Source organism: Solanum verrucosum, unplaced genomic scaffold (assembly GCF_900185275.1).
Source record: "Solanum verrucosum unplaced genomic scaffold, falcon-dt-bn FXZP01000180.1, whole genome shotgun sequence".
In the NCBI taxonomy this organism is placed as follows: Eukaryota; Viridiplantae; Streptophyta; class Magnoliopsida; order Solanales; family Solanaceae; genus Solanum; species Solanum verrucosum.
Window position 1 is genome coordinate 1681271 of NW_026020402.1, and position 17271 is coordinate 1698541.

General features: G+C 30.9%; 3 protein-coding genes and 1 pseudogene across 3 annotated transcripts in view; 1 reads left to right on the forward strand and 3 right to left on the reverse strand.

The window, feature by feature from the left end:
• LOC125840269 (uncharacterized protein At2g23090-like) overlaps positions 1–17271 on the reverse strand; it is a 376400-nt gene that overhangs the window by 305321 nt on the left and 53808 nt on the right. The gene's annotated exons all lie outside the window — the stretch shown is intronic.
• Positions 12198–13800, forward strand: LOC125840117 (uncharacterized protein At4g06744-like). Its single transcript, XM_049519090.1, has one exon. It carries the CDS (start codon positions 12198–12200, stop codon positions 13680–13682), a length of 1485 nt encoding a protein of 494 aa, XP_049375047.1. The 3' UTR covers positions 13683–13800.
• LOC125840255 (protein IRX15-LIKE-like) lies at positions 14662–15690 on the reverse strand. The gene has a single exon (XM_049519228.1). The coding sequence runs from the start codon at positions 15670–15672 to the stop codon at positions 14770–14772; it is 903 nt and encodes a 300-aa protein (XP_049375185.1). The 5' UTR covers positions 15673–15690; the 3' UTR covers positions 14662–14769.
• LOC125840274 (U2 spliceosomal RNA) lies at positions 15866–15965 on the reverse strand (annotated as a pseudogene).

Sequence of the window (17271 nt, forward strand, 5' to 3'; positions counted from 1 at the left end):
ATCTGTGTTTGTATAAAGTGAGAAAGAGAGAAAGACAAAAGAAAACTGGATAGGGGAAGATCGTATTTGTACAATCATAAGTGTATAGGACGAAAATATATGCATTTGTGTTTGTATATACAATTTTTTCTTGCTTTATACAAACACAAATGCAATGTATACATTTGTGCTTGTATAAAGTGAGATAGGCGAGCGAGAGTGACAAGCGAGATCTAGGAGAGTGGCGAGCGAGATTTGGGAGAGGGGAGAGAGGGGAACGAAAATATATGTATAAATACAATTTTCTCTCACTTTATACAAACACAAATGCATTTTATACATTTGTGTTTGTATAAAAAGCGAGAGAGGCGAGCGAGACTGCCAGCGAGAACGAGAGTGGCGAGCGAGATTCCACCAGGGAGTGAGGCGAAATAGCAACAGTTTGATATGGGGTACAATTAAATCAAACTATGTTTATAGCATTTAATTTGAATTAATAGTTTGCTATTATATACAATTTTTCCTAAATTAAAACTCAAAAACTTTATCGATCGATGTCACCTCTCAAATCTTATTTAAATTAAAATCCAAGTTCTGTTTAAGTTCCCCTTTTTTGAATGGTCAAATATGCAAATCCCGTAAGAACAAAGCCCATTAGCCATTTTAGTACCTTAACAGTTCAGACAATTGGACCCTCAACAATGGACCTAAGCATGACCTACGTTATGTTTTCTTTTTCTTTTTTTTTCTTTCTAAAGCCTTTTATGAGGAAATTTACGAGCATGTCCATGTCACAAAATAAAATGGAAAATTTATAGAAATTTCACTAGTTTAGGAGTTAATTATTTAGACATACTTTGGTTTGTAATATTACGAATCTTATTATACTTTGGTGCGTCCAGATACTTTCAAAAACATGCATCTCGGGATTCATGGAGTTAAAATTAAGTGTAATATGTTCTAAATACACCGTATCCAAGTGAATTCGCATGTATATGAGATACATAATAAATCTCCCTCACCTCCCTCCCATCTCACGTGCCACTCTCTATGTATATGACATCTCAGATACATGTGAATCATACCATATACATACATATATATCTAGTGTGTATCTATCATGATCCGCATGTATCTGGGATACATGACTATCTTGTTCGCCTATCTCTCTATTTTAATATATCTGGTATCAAAAGTACATGTATCTAGGTGTATCTTTCTTAATATATGATAGAAAACTCTTAATTAGTAGTAAGATATACGTAATTATTTGAAAATATAGATAGAATTAGTAAATAAGTAGCATGGATGTATGCCTAATAAGGTAATTTCTCCAATAAAAATTACCCATAATATTCAAATATTATGCTCCATACTCATTTAAGAAAAGATATGTATAAGATTCTCAGCAAATATATATACGTTGTATACCTTCGAGTTATTATAAATTCACATATAATGTATTTTAATAGAGTAAATTTTAGGTTTAGCAAACATAAAAATTATATTTGTATGTTATAGCTATAGTTTGTATAATTGCGCTCCGTAGCAAACTTTATGTTTGTTATGACTATTAATATGTATATTTCGATATACATATACAAAAGAATCAATTGTATAACTGTTTCAGTAGACATATACAAAAAAATCAATTGTATAATATGTGTTTGTATAAAGCGAGAAAGAGAGAAAGACAAGAAAATTGGTCAGGGGATGATCTGTATTTGTATAATTATAAGTGTATAGGATGAAAATATATGTATTTATATTTGTATATACAATTTTCTCTCGCTTTATACAAACACAAACGCAATTTATACATTTGTGTTTGTATAAAGTGAGAGAGGTGTGTGAGAGTGATGAGCGAGATATGAGAGAGTGGCGACTGAGATTCTCTGGGGAGAGAGGCGAACGAAAAGATATGTATATCTACTATTTTCTTTCACTTTATACAAACACAAACGCATTGTATACATTTGTGTTTGTATAAAGTGAGAGAGGCGAGGGAGAGACTGCCCAACGAGCAATCGAGAGTGGAGAGTGTTATGTCGTAATTTTCCTAACTTCAGAAAAATCACTCTTTTGAAATGTTCCAAGTATAAAACGATTTGAGAAAAATACTTAGAAAAGAGTCCCCACTTAATTTTTTAAAGAAATTAAGAAAACTTATAATTTTCAAAGATTTAAACAGAAAAAATCATTTGAAAATACCAAAGAGGGTTCGGGGTTCAATTTACACTTCGAGAAGGGTTTAAGCATTCGAAGTGCCCGCTAACATGCGGTTGACCTGCGACTTGACTAATATATATTTTGACTATTTTTAGGAAAATAATGATTTAACATAAAAAATAATAACTTGCAATATTTGATTAACTTTGAGAAAATAATTAAATAAATGACACATTTTATTTGATTTTTTAGAGAAAAGGGCTCAAAATGGAACAATTGACTCGAAATACGAGTGATTAGATTATTAATAAAAACTAGACTAATTAGAATTTATTTAATTCATTTTGAAATAACAATTTAAACCAATTTAATAAGTTAAAGCATGAACATCATTTTAAATTAATTGACTAACCCTTTTTTGAGAAAATGACTAAGTAATGTTTTATATGTATATATTTTTTATTAATTGGAAAAGTTTTGACTAACATTTAAAAGCTTATTTAAGAAAAATATTTTAACTAAAAATAATAATTTTAAAATGAGTATAATATGAATAAGTGAAGAGGCGTTAAAACATATATCTTAAGAATAAAAGGTTCCACTTAATTAGAAAGTATAATTTGATCAACATATTTGAATAATAAAGTAAGATAAATATTAAGAGTTAACCAACACAAAGAAAATAACTTGTCTTTTGGGGAATCTAATTAAGTTAATTAAAAATTATAAAGATATAGTTAAACAACAAACAATAAATAATCACAATTAAATAATTAAAGAGTAAGGCGGAAATGAATTTGGGCCTCCTTTTGGGCCAATTTCGCTGGAATTTTAGCCTTTAAACCAATCCCCTTTTTGTATATATCTGATGTATATCAGTGTATATCGAATGTATACAACCCATTTTTTCACTTTCCGAGACCTGTACGTCAACTCCAAAGACTTGTTCTTCGATTTTTCAAGGTTGGCTGACTCAACATAAGAATTTTGGACCTTATGGCCCTATCATCGAATGACAAGGAGAAGAGATAGAGTCCGTGAGGACTCGGGTCGGGTTTTCACATGCATAAACAAATGAAAAGGAACATAAGTAATGCTCAAAGTAGTTCATAATAGAAAATAACACAGCACGATATTTTTTGAAACAATAACCCAAAGGGGACTGATTTACAGAGGACAATTAAAAATGAAGGGGCAAAGACTTCCTTAATGAAAAGTTAACAGCATGTTACATATGATAGTTAGGTTAAACCATCAATAACATCAACTTTAGCAAGAACACAATTAATACATAACTTACCTATTTCTAAGAGCATCAAAATAAACTATTCAAACCCATATATGACAATTTGAAACTAAACCAATACAATTACTCTAACTAAACTCAACTGTATATTAACAAACAAATGATCCCACAACAAATTTTCTAATGAGCACTTTTCAGTTCTTCATTCATAATCCACAAAGGGAAAAAAAAAACGAGACTAGTGACCTCAACTTAACAGAGGAAACAAGCGTACATCAAATGGTCATATTTAAACAATATTAAATGCATAAGTAGGAACTATATTAAACTAATCACTTATGACCCTTTTGTTATGAAAAAGCATGGTTTAACACCTTAAGTCAACTACTAAAGGGGCTGGACAGGAAGGTTAAAAGGAAGAAACAATTATGCCTCAAAGCACCAGCTAGTATCGAAGAACAAAAGATGGGAATACATAACGACTGACTTACGAGATACAAGAAAAGATATACTAAGAATGCATCGCTAACTTAAGCCAAAACGAAATGGTACTCACGTGATGTTATAACAAATCAAGGTTGTGAAGAAAGTACATTATCATTTACCAGATGAACAACTCCAACATTGAATAAAATTTCCAAATTTTTGATTAATGAATAACACCAAAACAGATCAAACCACACTCAGAAAGCAAAGGAACAATCAGATTCTCGGCCACATTTTCGAAAGCGAAACATTTTTTATATGAAAAGCAAGATACATAATTAGGAATAGATTAACTACGAGCGAATGATCCGAGTTAAAATAAGACTAAGGTGAATTGTAAACATGATATCACGAGTTGAAGACGCAAAACTGACATGAACAGTATTCGAGTTAAACAAGAACATAGATTAATACTACGGGATTAGACTAGCGATGGTAGTAATCTATAACGATGAATCAGACAACAGAGAAAAAAAAATAAAATTCGGCTAAACGATGAAAAGACAGAACTATATAGCTTAATGCATTCGAAGTCGAAACTAAATGAACCGTAAAAGAACTTCACTGATATTTACTTCATGCTCACAGTCCCAACAACTCACAGGAGAAAACGAAACTGAAAGCAAAAGACTAAAACAGAGAAATCAACTAATTCTAATAATTGGACTCCACTAGATATTGAACACATAACACACACTACATAGAAAACATAATGCAAGAAAGGGCGAGATTACCTCAATTGGAGCAGCGAACCGGGACAGCGAACTAGACCATGAAGCTTTTACACCACTGTGACCTTAACTCGAGCAAGAAGAAAATTGATACAAAAATAGCTCTCAATTTTTCGTCCTCTTGATAAAAATAAACATATATATTTTATTTTATTTTAGAATGTAAAATCTTCCCCCATCACAGTGGAAGGATAGGGGTATATATAGGGGAGATTCGAATTGAGAAAGGTGGGAAAACAAGTGGAAAGGAAGAATTTGAATTCGAAATTCAAGTTCTCTTTTCGAAGCAACAGTGGAAGGAATGGGAAATCCCTGAAAATGGGGAAAAGGGAACGTGAGGGGTTATGGGTTCGCAGAGTAGTTGGGATTTTCGCTGGATTTCTGGGTTTGCGTCTGGAAGAAGAAGAAGACGCGTACTGGGTCGGGTCGGGGTACTGTTTCCGCGTGAAAAGGAAGAAGAACGAAGAGTACAGGGGTTGGGGTACTGTATGTACGTATTGCTACTGTATTGTATTGGAGGGTTTTGGATTAAAATTAGTGGGCTGGTTTCTTTTGTAAGGGATTTGAAAATGGGCTGCAGGAGTTGGAAATTGAAGAAGTGGTATTGGGCCGGTTGAAGGGTAATGGAAAAAGGCCCAAATTTGATTTCTTAAAGGTTTTAAAGGAGGTAAAATAAAAATGACTAAAATCATAAAAAAGAAATATAGCCAAATTGATTTTAATTTGCAAAAGGCTAAAAGCTAAATAAGACGAATTAATATAATTAATTAACGAGTTTCTTAATCTTAACAAAAAAAATAAAATAATTAATTAGATTATAAACTAATTAATTTAATTACAAAACTAATTAATTTAATTACAAAACTAATTAACTCGAAATTATAACTATAACTTAAATTAAATTAAACTAATAAAATATTTAACTAAAAATTGTAAAAATTTTTTTGATGATTTTCAAATATTTATAAAATAACATGATTGTAGAAATAGACATATTCAATATTTAAAATGATTACAAAAAGACAAAATTACTTTTTAAAAATAACTTGCAAGTATTTTGAATTTCATAAAATTCATTAATTCAAAATTACAACCATCACTAATAAATATTAAAATATAAAATCTTTTTGAGATTCATAAAATTCATTAATTCAAAATTACAACCATCACTAATAAATATTAGACTATAAAATCTTTTTGAGATTCATAAAATTCATTAATTCAAAATTACAACCATCACTAATAAATATTAGACTATAAAATCTTTTTGAGATTCATAAAATTCATTAATTCAAAATTACAACCATCACTAATAAATATTAGAATATAAAATATTTTTGAGATGATTTTTAAATATTCATAAAATACATTAATCATATACACAATTATATAAAACATATATATTATTTAAAAATTACAAGAGTGACAAAACTATTTAAAATAATTTGTAAACTATATATTATTTTTTTAAGTTTTTATAAAACTAATTATTTTAAATCGTTTGAAATTGAAGAAGCTCGATAATTAATTTATATTGTGGAGGGTCAAAATTGGCTGTCAACAGAGAGTGAGAAATTCAGGGAGAGAGGCGAATGGCAACTGTTTGCTACGTGTTACAATTAAATCAAACTGTGGTTATAGCATTTAATTTGAATTAATAGTTTGTTATTTTATATCATTTTCCCATATTAATACTTCTATATAATATATAATTTGATTCAAATACTATATTACTATTTTATATCGATCTATACAACAAATAAAATTGTGTTGTATAATTTTTAAGGGGCAAATTATATATATATATATATATAACTGTAATTTTTTACCCCACGTCCTGAGTAATCATGTAAACGCTCCAAGAAATATTTATTATGTAATCGATGATCAAAGAGAGATTGAGAAAGAAGAAGGAAGACAAAATTTAAGAAGCATTTTCTTGGATAATATTTCTCTCGGCATGCGAGAGTTAATTTTATGGGTTCAATTTTTAAGATCAATTTAAATTTACTATTTGTTGTAATTTTAGTTTAGTTTTTTATTAGTATTATTTATGTTTCACGTTAAAAGTACTGTATTTTTTTAAAAAAAATGGACGAGCAAGTGTATGGGATGAAATTTAGAGTCGGAAGGCCATCTCAAGGCTTTTTAAGCAACTAAGGGGTCGTTTGGTACAAAAATTAATAGCACGGGGATTAGTAATAGATTAATAGTGCAGGGATTAGTAATGCATGGTTTATTTTTATCAAGTTTTTGGTTCATTGTTTCAAACTTCATCTTGTGTTTGGATTAAAACTCTTTTAAAAATTTATTTCCAATTATACCCTTGAATTATTATGTAGTTGGGTCAAGGTAGATGATTGTTGAACAATATTATTTTTTATGGTCTTCTAACTAGCTATGAGAAGAACAATTTTGTTGTCATGTTTCCTATTTTTTTCACCTGAATTATTTGAGGATAAATAATTGTCATCTTAATAAGTTGATCACTCACAAAATGTCAATTTTCAATTTAAAAAAGATAAACCATCTACTTTTAAAATTGAAAAGACGGTCAACAATGGTAAAATTGAATAAAAACCATCAACATTTACACATAAAAATTGTCAAGGTATATTAGTTTTAATATGCATGTAATTTCTTAAATTGTTCAAAATACAAATAGTTAGATTAACCCCCCTCCCCCACCCCACCCTCCACATACATATATAATCAATTCAATTAAGATCGCAAACGTCATGTAATGATATATTTGCCTTTTTAATTAGTAAATGTTAAATAACTCACATTTCAAATTTGTATTGAATTTATTTAGTAACAAACAACTCTCTCTAAATAATTGGTAAGCTAATTTATTTAAATAAATTTACTAGTACAAATATAAAACATAAAATCAAGAAAATAAACAAAATAATTAAAATGATTTGAGGGATATTTTTATCTTTACATAGACTTATCCCATGGAATTATATCTTATGTATTACTAATACCTCCAAATGGAAGGTATTAGTAATACATCCTATAATACCTTGTAGGATGTATTATACATAGGCTCAAATTTCTACCAAACATAGTACTAAGTAGGCGTTTGGCCATGAGATACCATATCACGATATGGAATCAGCGTTTGGACATGCGATTTTACATTGATTCCATCTCATGATTCCATATCATGAGATGTGATTTCATTTTCTCCAAAAACCATGATATGAGAATTCCATATCATGATTTGAGATACTTTTAATACAAAAATTGATCCACAAGTTTATATTTTGTTAAAACAACCCTACATTTATATCTACTAACCATTTATTTTATATGTAAATAAAATTTATAATGACATCATAAAATTTTAAAATGTATTATTCCGACATAAAATTTATTATTCTCACCAACATATAATCACTTTAACTCACACCAACCGATTGTTGAGTAATATTAAAGACTAGTACACTACAATTTATGTTCAATTTTTTTATTCAATTAAAGTTTGATGAATTAAAGTTAGATGAAAGAGTTACTTAAGTGGAGAACAAATAGCTTTGTAATAATTTATTATGCGATTTTATAATATTTTGTTTATTTGGTAAGATTGAATAAACAATTGAGGCTATTTTAATAGTTTTACAACTTATGAGATCCTTATGTTTATGAGAAAATATACAACACAAAAATTTTATATCGCATGTCCAAACAAAACTTCAATTTCATCTCATAATTCCATATTATGATATCATATCATGATTCCATATCATGATACCATATCGCATGGCCAAACGGGCCCTAATAATACCATACATAATACATGGACTATTTTTTAAAATGCGACCTACTGAACGATCCCTAAATGTTTCTTCATCTTGCTAAATCCGAAAGCAAAAAATAGTTAATTTGTTAAATTGAAGTGGCACATATAAATTTAAAAATATAGTTTAATATAGCTATGAATCAAATGGAAGTTCACTTCTTGCGAATTGTGTGGTAAAAATGTGTTATCACGCCTAAAAGGTAACCTTCGTGTATGAGCGAAGTGTTGTTGATCGGTCAAAATTTTCATACATTCAAAATATGAGAGTAGATGAAATGAGGATGTTTAGATAAATATGTAGGTATATTAGGAGAGATAGGATCAGGAACAAAGCTATTTAGGACAAAGTGGGTATGGCACCGGCCTCTGTGGTGGACAAGACGAGGAAAGCAAGATTATAATGGTTCAGACAAGTGAAAAAATCTTGGAGAATTACACGGATTATGTTATTATTGTTGTGACGACTATCATTAATATAGAATTAGTTTGATATTAAATGGTCCTTTAAGAAGTTGTTGTCACTTTAATATCCAAGCCCACTACCCATGTTCTTATAAGTCATCATTTGATGCCATATCATTATCACTCCAAAATTCTCCCAACGTTTTTTTGGCCACATGATGCAAGTGCTAATACTTTTTGCTATTTATCATCCGGAATCTTATTACTCATATTTTAACTCATGATCATTACCTCTTTTGCTTGAAATATATATCATGTTAAAATTCAGCTCTCATTGTTTTTGTTTTATAATTTGTCAAAGAACAATATGTTTTAAAATAATACTTTTGGGCTTTAATTAAGTGAAGTAATTGGAGACTATTATATATAAATTGTGTTTTACTTAATGAAATCGAATCGTCTTGTAGGACGATAACAGATTTGGACTTCTTCAAATTGAGAATCTTTTTTTTATATTGTAATGCATTATTATTCACAATGTAGTTATTATAAGAAATGTTAATTAGGGAAGATCATTCTTTTTGCTAGTTTTTATAGTTTCTTAATTTATGTAAGTTTTCTCATAGGTAACAATTGACCAAACCATATAATAATATTCTCTTTTGATATATTTTTCTTTTGTTTAAGATTTATCATCTTTCAAGGTTTATTTTGTTAGCTTTGATATTATGCTTTGTCATTTCGATCTCAACACTTTGCATAAGTAATGAGGGACAAGTGCACTCTCTCAAATACGATTTTGACCCGTGATCAAGTGATGTTTCAAGCACAATCTAAATAAAAATCAAATGGAGGCCTTACAATTTAAAAATAAATTAATTTATTTTCTTATGAAGCTTATTCTTCTATCTCTTTGAATGGAATTGTTAATTCTTTTTATAATCAATTTCTTCTAATAATTCTTTTCAATGGATAATATCATCAATCAATTTAATCCTTACTCCGGCGGCGTAAAACTTCTTCTAATAATTGTTTCTTTTTATATGAAAAATATATACTTTTTAATAAGTAGTACTTCCTCAATAGTATTTTCTTTTTCTAAAAGAAAAAATTATTACTATATATAAAATAATTTTTTTTTAAAAAAGAGGCCCCTCCAAATTGGAACACCTTTTTTTTTTTCTTTTTACTTGAGGAAGTTGAATTGACTAGCTTGACAAAAGTAGAGAGAAAACAATATATTTGCGTATTTTTTGGCATAATTGTCATATATTTGCGGAGTAGTATTCGACCCCCCCCCCCCCCCCCCCCCGAAAAAGTCTTATTCACAATGACAAGTGTATCTTTTGACATAATTGTCATATATTTGCGGAGTAGTATTTGCTTCGTCTTCTTTTTTCTTTTGGGTTACAAGTTGAAGAAATATTCCCCATGTTTTAATTTATATTTTAATTTGTATGATTTTGAGAGTTAATCTTTTTACTTTTGATCATAAATTAGAACATAAAATTTTTAAGTTTTTCCAAATAAATTAGTTACATATTTAAAAACCTACTTAAAAGGAAATATTATAAGTCACAAAAACTGATAATTCTATATATTTAAAACACATAAAACTACAATAAAAGAAAAATCTATTTAGCTTTTGAATCAACTCCCTTTATTCGGCTTTCGAAGTAATTCCTTAAAGGATCACTTGGTAGTTGGATAAGAAACAAGTTATTCACCAAAGTATTAATTTTCGTATAACTTATACGATGTTTGATAGGTAAATAAAAATATGTTAATTCATGCATAAAATTGACAATGTTTGGTTGATAATTCAGAAACCCCCATAACCAAGACATGCATATGTTATGAGAGAAGTGATGTATTATTTTATATAGAATATATAGAAAGTAAAATAATTAATACATATGTATAATATACTAATCCATGCATATATTAAACAACACATAAATTAATTTATATTTGATTCTTATTTATTAATATATAGACCAAACAGTAGGTGATGACTGACTAGTCAACCTGAAGTCTCCGAGAATTGGAGTTTTTTGTATTTTGTATGTATAATGACATTTGTTGGGACCTATAGCAAGCCAATGCCTTTAATAAGTGGGACATATGTATAATCTAATATACTAATCCATGCATATATTAAACAACACATAAATTAATTTATATTTGATTCTTATTTATTAATATATATACTCCCTCCGTCCCTTTTTAGTTGTCCACTTTTGAAATGGCACACAAATTAAGGCAACAATGATTAGCACAGTGAAGTTACAATTTTACCCTTATGACAACTTTTCACTTCAAAATTACAACCACTTATTTGAATTAAAGTGAAATAAATTGGAGGGAAACAACATACACTTTTACAATTTTCAAGAAGTGTAAATAAGGGTATAATAGGAAAAAATTTGTTGTCCTTTCTTGATTTGTCAAAATGGACAACTAAATAGGGACAACTAAAAAAGGAAATATGAACAAGTAAATAGGGACGGAGGGAGTATAACTCAAACCGATTATTGAGACCAAACAGTAGGTGATGACTAGTCAACCTGAAGTCTCCGAGAATTGGAGTTTTTTGTATTTTGTATGTATAATGACATTTGTTGGGACCTATAGCAAGCCAATGCCTTTAATAAGTGGGAAACTTTTCATCCAACCGGTCACAGGTTATCTTTTAGTACTGCCGACACTATAGTTTGCAAATTGCCAGAAATTCTTGGGGCCTTACAATATTAATCTACCTCCTTTGCAAATAATAAATAGACTAGTACAACTACCAACAAGGCCACGCGAAGATATATCTTCTTCGAAAAATTAAATTGCATATATATACATTAATAAAAGGAGGAAATTTGGCAAGGATCAATTAAAAATAATCTCTATATATCTTGTAAGGACAGGAATGAGACAAAGAGCACTTAAGAGTCCTAAATATGAAATTAGTCAACAAAATGATGAAAAAAAGAATATTATTACTATATCAAAAAAGTAACTTAATTGCCACTGAATATGTATTTTTAGTAGCAATTAACACTCTTTGTAAATCTCTTTCAAGTCTATAACGATGTTGTATCTAATGACAAATAACTAATTAATATCCATAAAAAATTTAGTGCTCTTTATTAATATATATATTACCTGTTTTTATTATGCTATTAACTTTCCTACTGGCTGCAAAATGACTTTATGTTAAATCAATATGGCTGCTGATACTCATTTAACATTAAAATATCAACACCATTATTGGATAACTTTCCTACTGGCAGGGGATGATCATAGCAGTCTCAGTAGGAACTTTTTATGGTTATATAAGCTAATAACATCTTCCCCTGTCCCTTCAAAAGAAGAGTAGCAAAACATGAGTGCAAGAAACTTTATTTCAACAGCTCAATTATTAGTAATACTCATCTTCTTTATCTCCTCATTCTTCCATGTAAATGCCTTAACTTCATCTGTCAAAAATGGCAGAGAAGCCATAGAAGTCATAATTGGTGGAGGAGGAGATGTCCCTCCCATTGCTCCTGCTTATCCTCCATATTCATATTCTCCTCCTCCACAAGAACCACTTTGCCCTCTTCCTCCCCCTCCTCCAGAACCACTTTGTCCCCCTCCCATGCCCCCACCTCCTCCTCCTGAGCCACTTTGTCCCCCTCCCATGTCACCCCCACCACCACCACCCCCAATAATTCCAAATCCTCCCAAACTATCTCCACCCCCACCCCCACCCAACCCCAATTATCTACTAGCATCAGCCATAAGTGTCATTCAAAGATTTAGGAAGACAATAACTAGTGACCCCTCTGGCATTACAAAAACATGGGTAGGCAAGGACATTTGCAAAGACCCAACCAAGTATATAGGTTTCATTTGCAACAATAACAAAGTGGTTGCTGTCAATTTCAATGGTAGAAACTTTAAGGGAAATCCTCTGTCTCTGAAAGATTTCATTAATGGAATCCCCACTCTGGAAATCTTCCATTCCAACTCTAACAACTTCACTGGAGAAATACCCAATAATATATCGACCCAGAGTATTCCTAATCTTTTCGAACTTGATTTGAGCAACAACAAATATGTTGGTTTTTTTCCAAAAGCTGTTCTTGGTGCCACCAGGTTAACTTATTTGGATCTCAGATTCAACCAGATAAAAGGTCCAGTAAACCCTCAAGTATTCACACTGGACCTTGATATTCTTTTTCTCAACAACAATTGTTTTTCCGGGAAAATCCCAGAAAATTTAGGCCGTACTGCTGCCCTGTATCTTACATTAGCCAACAATAAATTCATTGGTGAAATCCCCAAAAGCATTGGTCATGCCAAGGGAAACCTCCTTGAGGTTCTCTTCTTCAATAATCAACTTACTGGTTGCTTGCCTTATGAGATAGGCATGTTGAAATTGGCATCTGTATTTGATGCTAGTAAGAATAAATTAACAGGTCCGATCCCGCAATCTTTCGGGTGCCTTGAGCAAATGGAAGTGATGGATCTGTCTTACAATCAATTGTATGGGGAAGTGCCGGAAACATTGTGCAAGATCAGTAGCTTGGAGGAACTCACTTTGAAATACAACTATTTCACACAGATTGGACCGGAATGTCGGAAGTTGGTAAAGGAGAATGTACTTGATATTGGCATGAATTGCATTATTGATCTTGAGAACCAGAGAAAGCCGGAGGAATGCGAAACTTTCTTTTTGCAAAAGAGAAATTGCCGGGACATGAAGTCACTAAGCTATGTACCTTGTAAGATTCATGACTTCTCTTCTAGGAAGAGTTCTTCTCATACCGGCGATGCAAGGACTCGTTCGACTACTTATGCTGCCCTCAAGAAACCTCACCACTGATTTATCCACCATTTATAATTTTCATAATTATAATAGCAATGTATGTTACAACACTGTTGACTTATATTTACTTGTTTTATGTATTGAATTTGTAAGTAATGAGTATAATTAAGCTTCAGTCTTTTGGAGCAAGCTGTTGCGTCAATTAGATTAAGAAAATAACATGATCTTTACTCTTTAGGAATTAGGATCATCTGCTCTTTATCCGTGATTTCGTTTTTGCAGAGAACAAGCATCAGATAAAAAGAATTAGGAAGTAATCTTGTACATAAAGACATGAATTCCTGAATTTAGATCAAAAGGGAATTTTAGAAATTCAATTCGAGCATTAGATTTCATCTTCCATGATGGCATCATAACTGCAAATAAATAATAATGACAAAAGAGATCGTCCATATTATGGAATACTCATCCCATCTGGACATGTTTTCATAATTTCAAGGCAACAAAGTTAATGCATTAAAACATTTAATGCTTTAATTTAGCAGCCATACTGTGTATTCAACTTCTATCTACTTCTCTGAGTATGAATTTTCAAAGCTTGCTGATACCTGAGAAAATAAGAGGAGACAGAATAAAGCGTTCATAATAACTACATTTATTGTCTGTTCTTGATTCACCACACTTCCATTGTAGTCTTTGATTAGATATTGTTAATTTCTCTAGAACTATAGTACTATTATTTTATTAGATCATCGAATCCATAGCCATGACTAATACTAAGCACAGAATTTAACCTCATATCTCCGGACAGTTATATATGAGACAACGTAACATTTCATAAAATACATTCGATAAAAGAAAAATACTTAGTTCTGTATACAACTAGCTGCAGTAAATGTGCATAGACTTTGACAGAAGTAGTTGCATTATCATTTAAAGGAGAATTCATTAAGCAAAGCCAGAAAGAAAAATAGAAAGAGAGTTATTTAATTTTTGTACCTGTCCCCTGAACACTGGACCCTCCCTCCTTTCCTCTAGCATAATAAATTCAAAATTCCACACATCTTTAAATTATGAAAATCACCTTATGACACAATTAATACATTGATGTTGGGACCAAGAAGAAGTTGCTACTGGTACCAAATTATATATGGTTGCGACAGAACGTATAGCTGTTGGGATCCATTCTTCCTATAACGAAATGTCCCAACATATCCTTCGAATTCACCAAATTCTCTTTACATAAGAACTCTTCACTTGTAATTCTATCCACTTTTTGATTAAAATCATGCACAAAAACATGTGTTTTCGGATTGCCACACTTCTTGCTCCGCGCCAGTACTCCAGCCGTAAAAATAGCTGACATTCTACCGGGTGCCTCTGGCCAGTACCCTCTTGGTCCATCAACCAAAATAACATCCCAATTCACCTCATAGAATTGGTTAGGAAGATCATTTATCCCGAGTTTACACTCCGAAAACAACAAATTCTGCACCGGCTTACACTCATTCCGTATTTGTTCCTTCACTGCAGCAATCAACTCTTTCATTTCGCTCAATTTTGTTGTATACTGCACGTCGTAAGCTTCAATTTCAGGATATTTCTCCTCAATGTAAGCAGCGTAATATCTATTTTCGTCAATGAAAACTGTTCTGCCATTGTGATTCAACGCTTTCCATAGAAGTGTCTCGTGTGTAAGGCCGAAAACAAGGAGATTACAAGGCTGTTGACATTGTCGGAGAACATCAGCAATTTGTTTAATATCTGTATACGACATACGTTCAGTGTTGTTGGAATTTGATGCATAATGTGTAAGAGCCCTTACAACTGCTTTTGATAATGGAGGATTAGTTGAAGCAGTTATGGAAGAGACCGCGACGACAGAGGATGTGGTGAAGGATTCTCTAGTGTAAATAAGAGTAAGGAGGAATGCAATAGTGAGGAATGAAATAAATGCAAGAACCCATAAACGATACGAGGTTCCTTGTTTCTGGATATAAGGATGTAAGAGTATGAGTTTTGTGTTATTGCCAATATTGTTCTTCATCTTTGTGTCCTTGTTAGGATGATCAAAATGATATATATATATATTTATTTTTTTGTGAAAAGATTGAGTCAGAAATTTATGCAAAGTAGAATGGGCTTTAGTTAGGGAAGGGAGCTGAGCTTTAAAGAAATATGGACATGAGGATTGGCATGATAGTATTAGTGTATGTAGTTTTATATGACAAACACAATTTGAACAGTATTGATATAAGGAGTTAATATCGTATGAGCCGATGAGTCATTGATAAAAACAAATACTACACTTAATCTTAACCAAAAGGTCAAGAAAGGTATAATCTGTCTTTTAGAGGCGGAGTTAAGTGGGGGTTCGTGGGTTTGGATGAATCCAGTAGCTTTCCTGTGGATTCTGTATTTGTATTAGAAAATTAAATAAATATATATGTATATTAACTTGTGACCCCCCTAAAAAAGTTGATTGATGGCATAGTAGAACCTTCAAACTCTTAATCCTGGCTCCGTCTCTGTAATGTCTTTTGTTTTATATGGGTGTTTTGACATTTCTACAAGGTGAATATTTTTGTTTTCTATCATTTGTATTTTCTAAGCAGGAAATTTATCCTCTTGATCATTTGTATTTTACTAGCAATTCACACTTAGTTCAGTTATTTTAATATGACAAAACAAAAGTTTAATGATTTTATTTATAGCTAGTAATGTTTAATTACTTTAATTTGGCAAAAAAATATTTCGAGCCTTAGCTATAAAACGGATAAAATTAAATGATAATACGGGAAATAAAATTTATTTTAGATGAAGCAATAATTTTTGAGAGCTTCTAACTTAAAATTTTAAATGCATTGCAACTAAAGCAAACTGCAGGCTATCATGTTTTTTTGAATGAAGAAATTAGAGTCGCGCCAATATTGGATTAGAGCAGACGTAAAGCAAACTCTTATTGGCACAGTGAATTTGACTTGTTACACTTTCCTATTGACTATAATGGCTAGTATATGATTTCAGCATAATATATAAACATGCTCTTTTAACTTAATATTAACTGATATTTATATTTTTCAACTTTTATTACTCATAAGTAGACACTTAAATTTATATAAAGTTGAACAAGTAGACACACGTGTCCTACGTGCCAATTCACATGAGATACATTCGACTGATTTGTATCATGTCACATAGAATGTACGTGTCTATATGTTCAACTTTATACAAATTTAAATGTTTACGTCTGATTTGGCCAACTTAGAGATATATGTATTTTATCATATTTGGATAAAAAGAGTAGTTGGAAGACAGAGAAAGGTGGTGAGGAGAGAAGGAGAAAGGTATTTGGTAACTAATTTACAAGCAGCAAGTCGCTTTGCCTTGTGTATTCCATCTCTAATTCTCACGTTACCTCTATTCTTTTTTATAAAAAAGAAACTCATAAGATTTACCTTTGAAGGAGACGAATCAACTGCCTACTGATTCCATTTTGAGCCAAATAATTGTAAATACTCACAACTTACCTTGTATTTTAAAAACCAAAGGTAAAATTAGTTAACAAGCTTACTCCCGTCTCGACAAATATTAGTCCTTTTGACGAATAAAAGTTGTCTAAAAATATTCCATGTTTTGTAAAATA

What these genes read in the sequence shown, in the direction of transcription:
- LOC125840117 (XM_049519090.1), top strand. Translation starts at nt 12,198, where the DNA reads ATGAGTGCAAGAAACTTTATTTCAACAGCTCAATTATTAGTAATACTC.
- LOC125840255 (XM_049519228.1), bottom strand. Translation starts at nt 15,672, where the DNA reads ATGAAGAACAATATTGGCAATAACACAAAACTCATACTCTTACATCCT.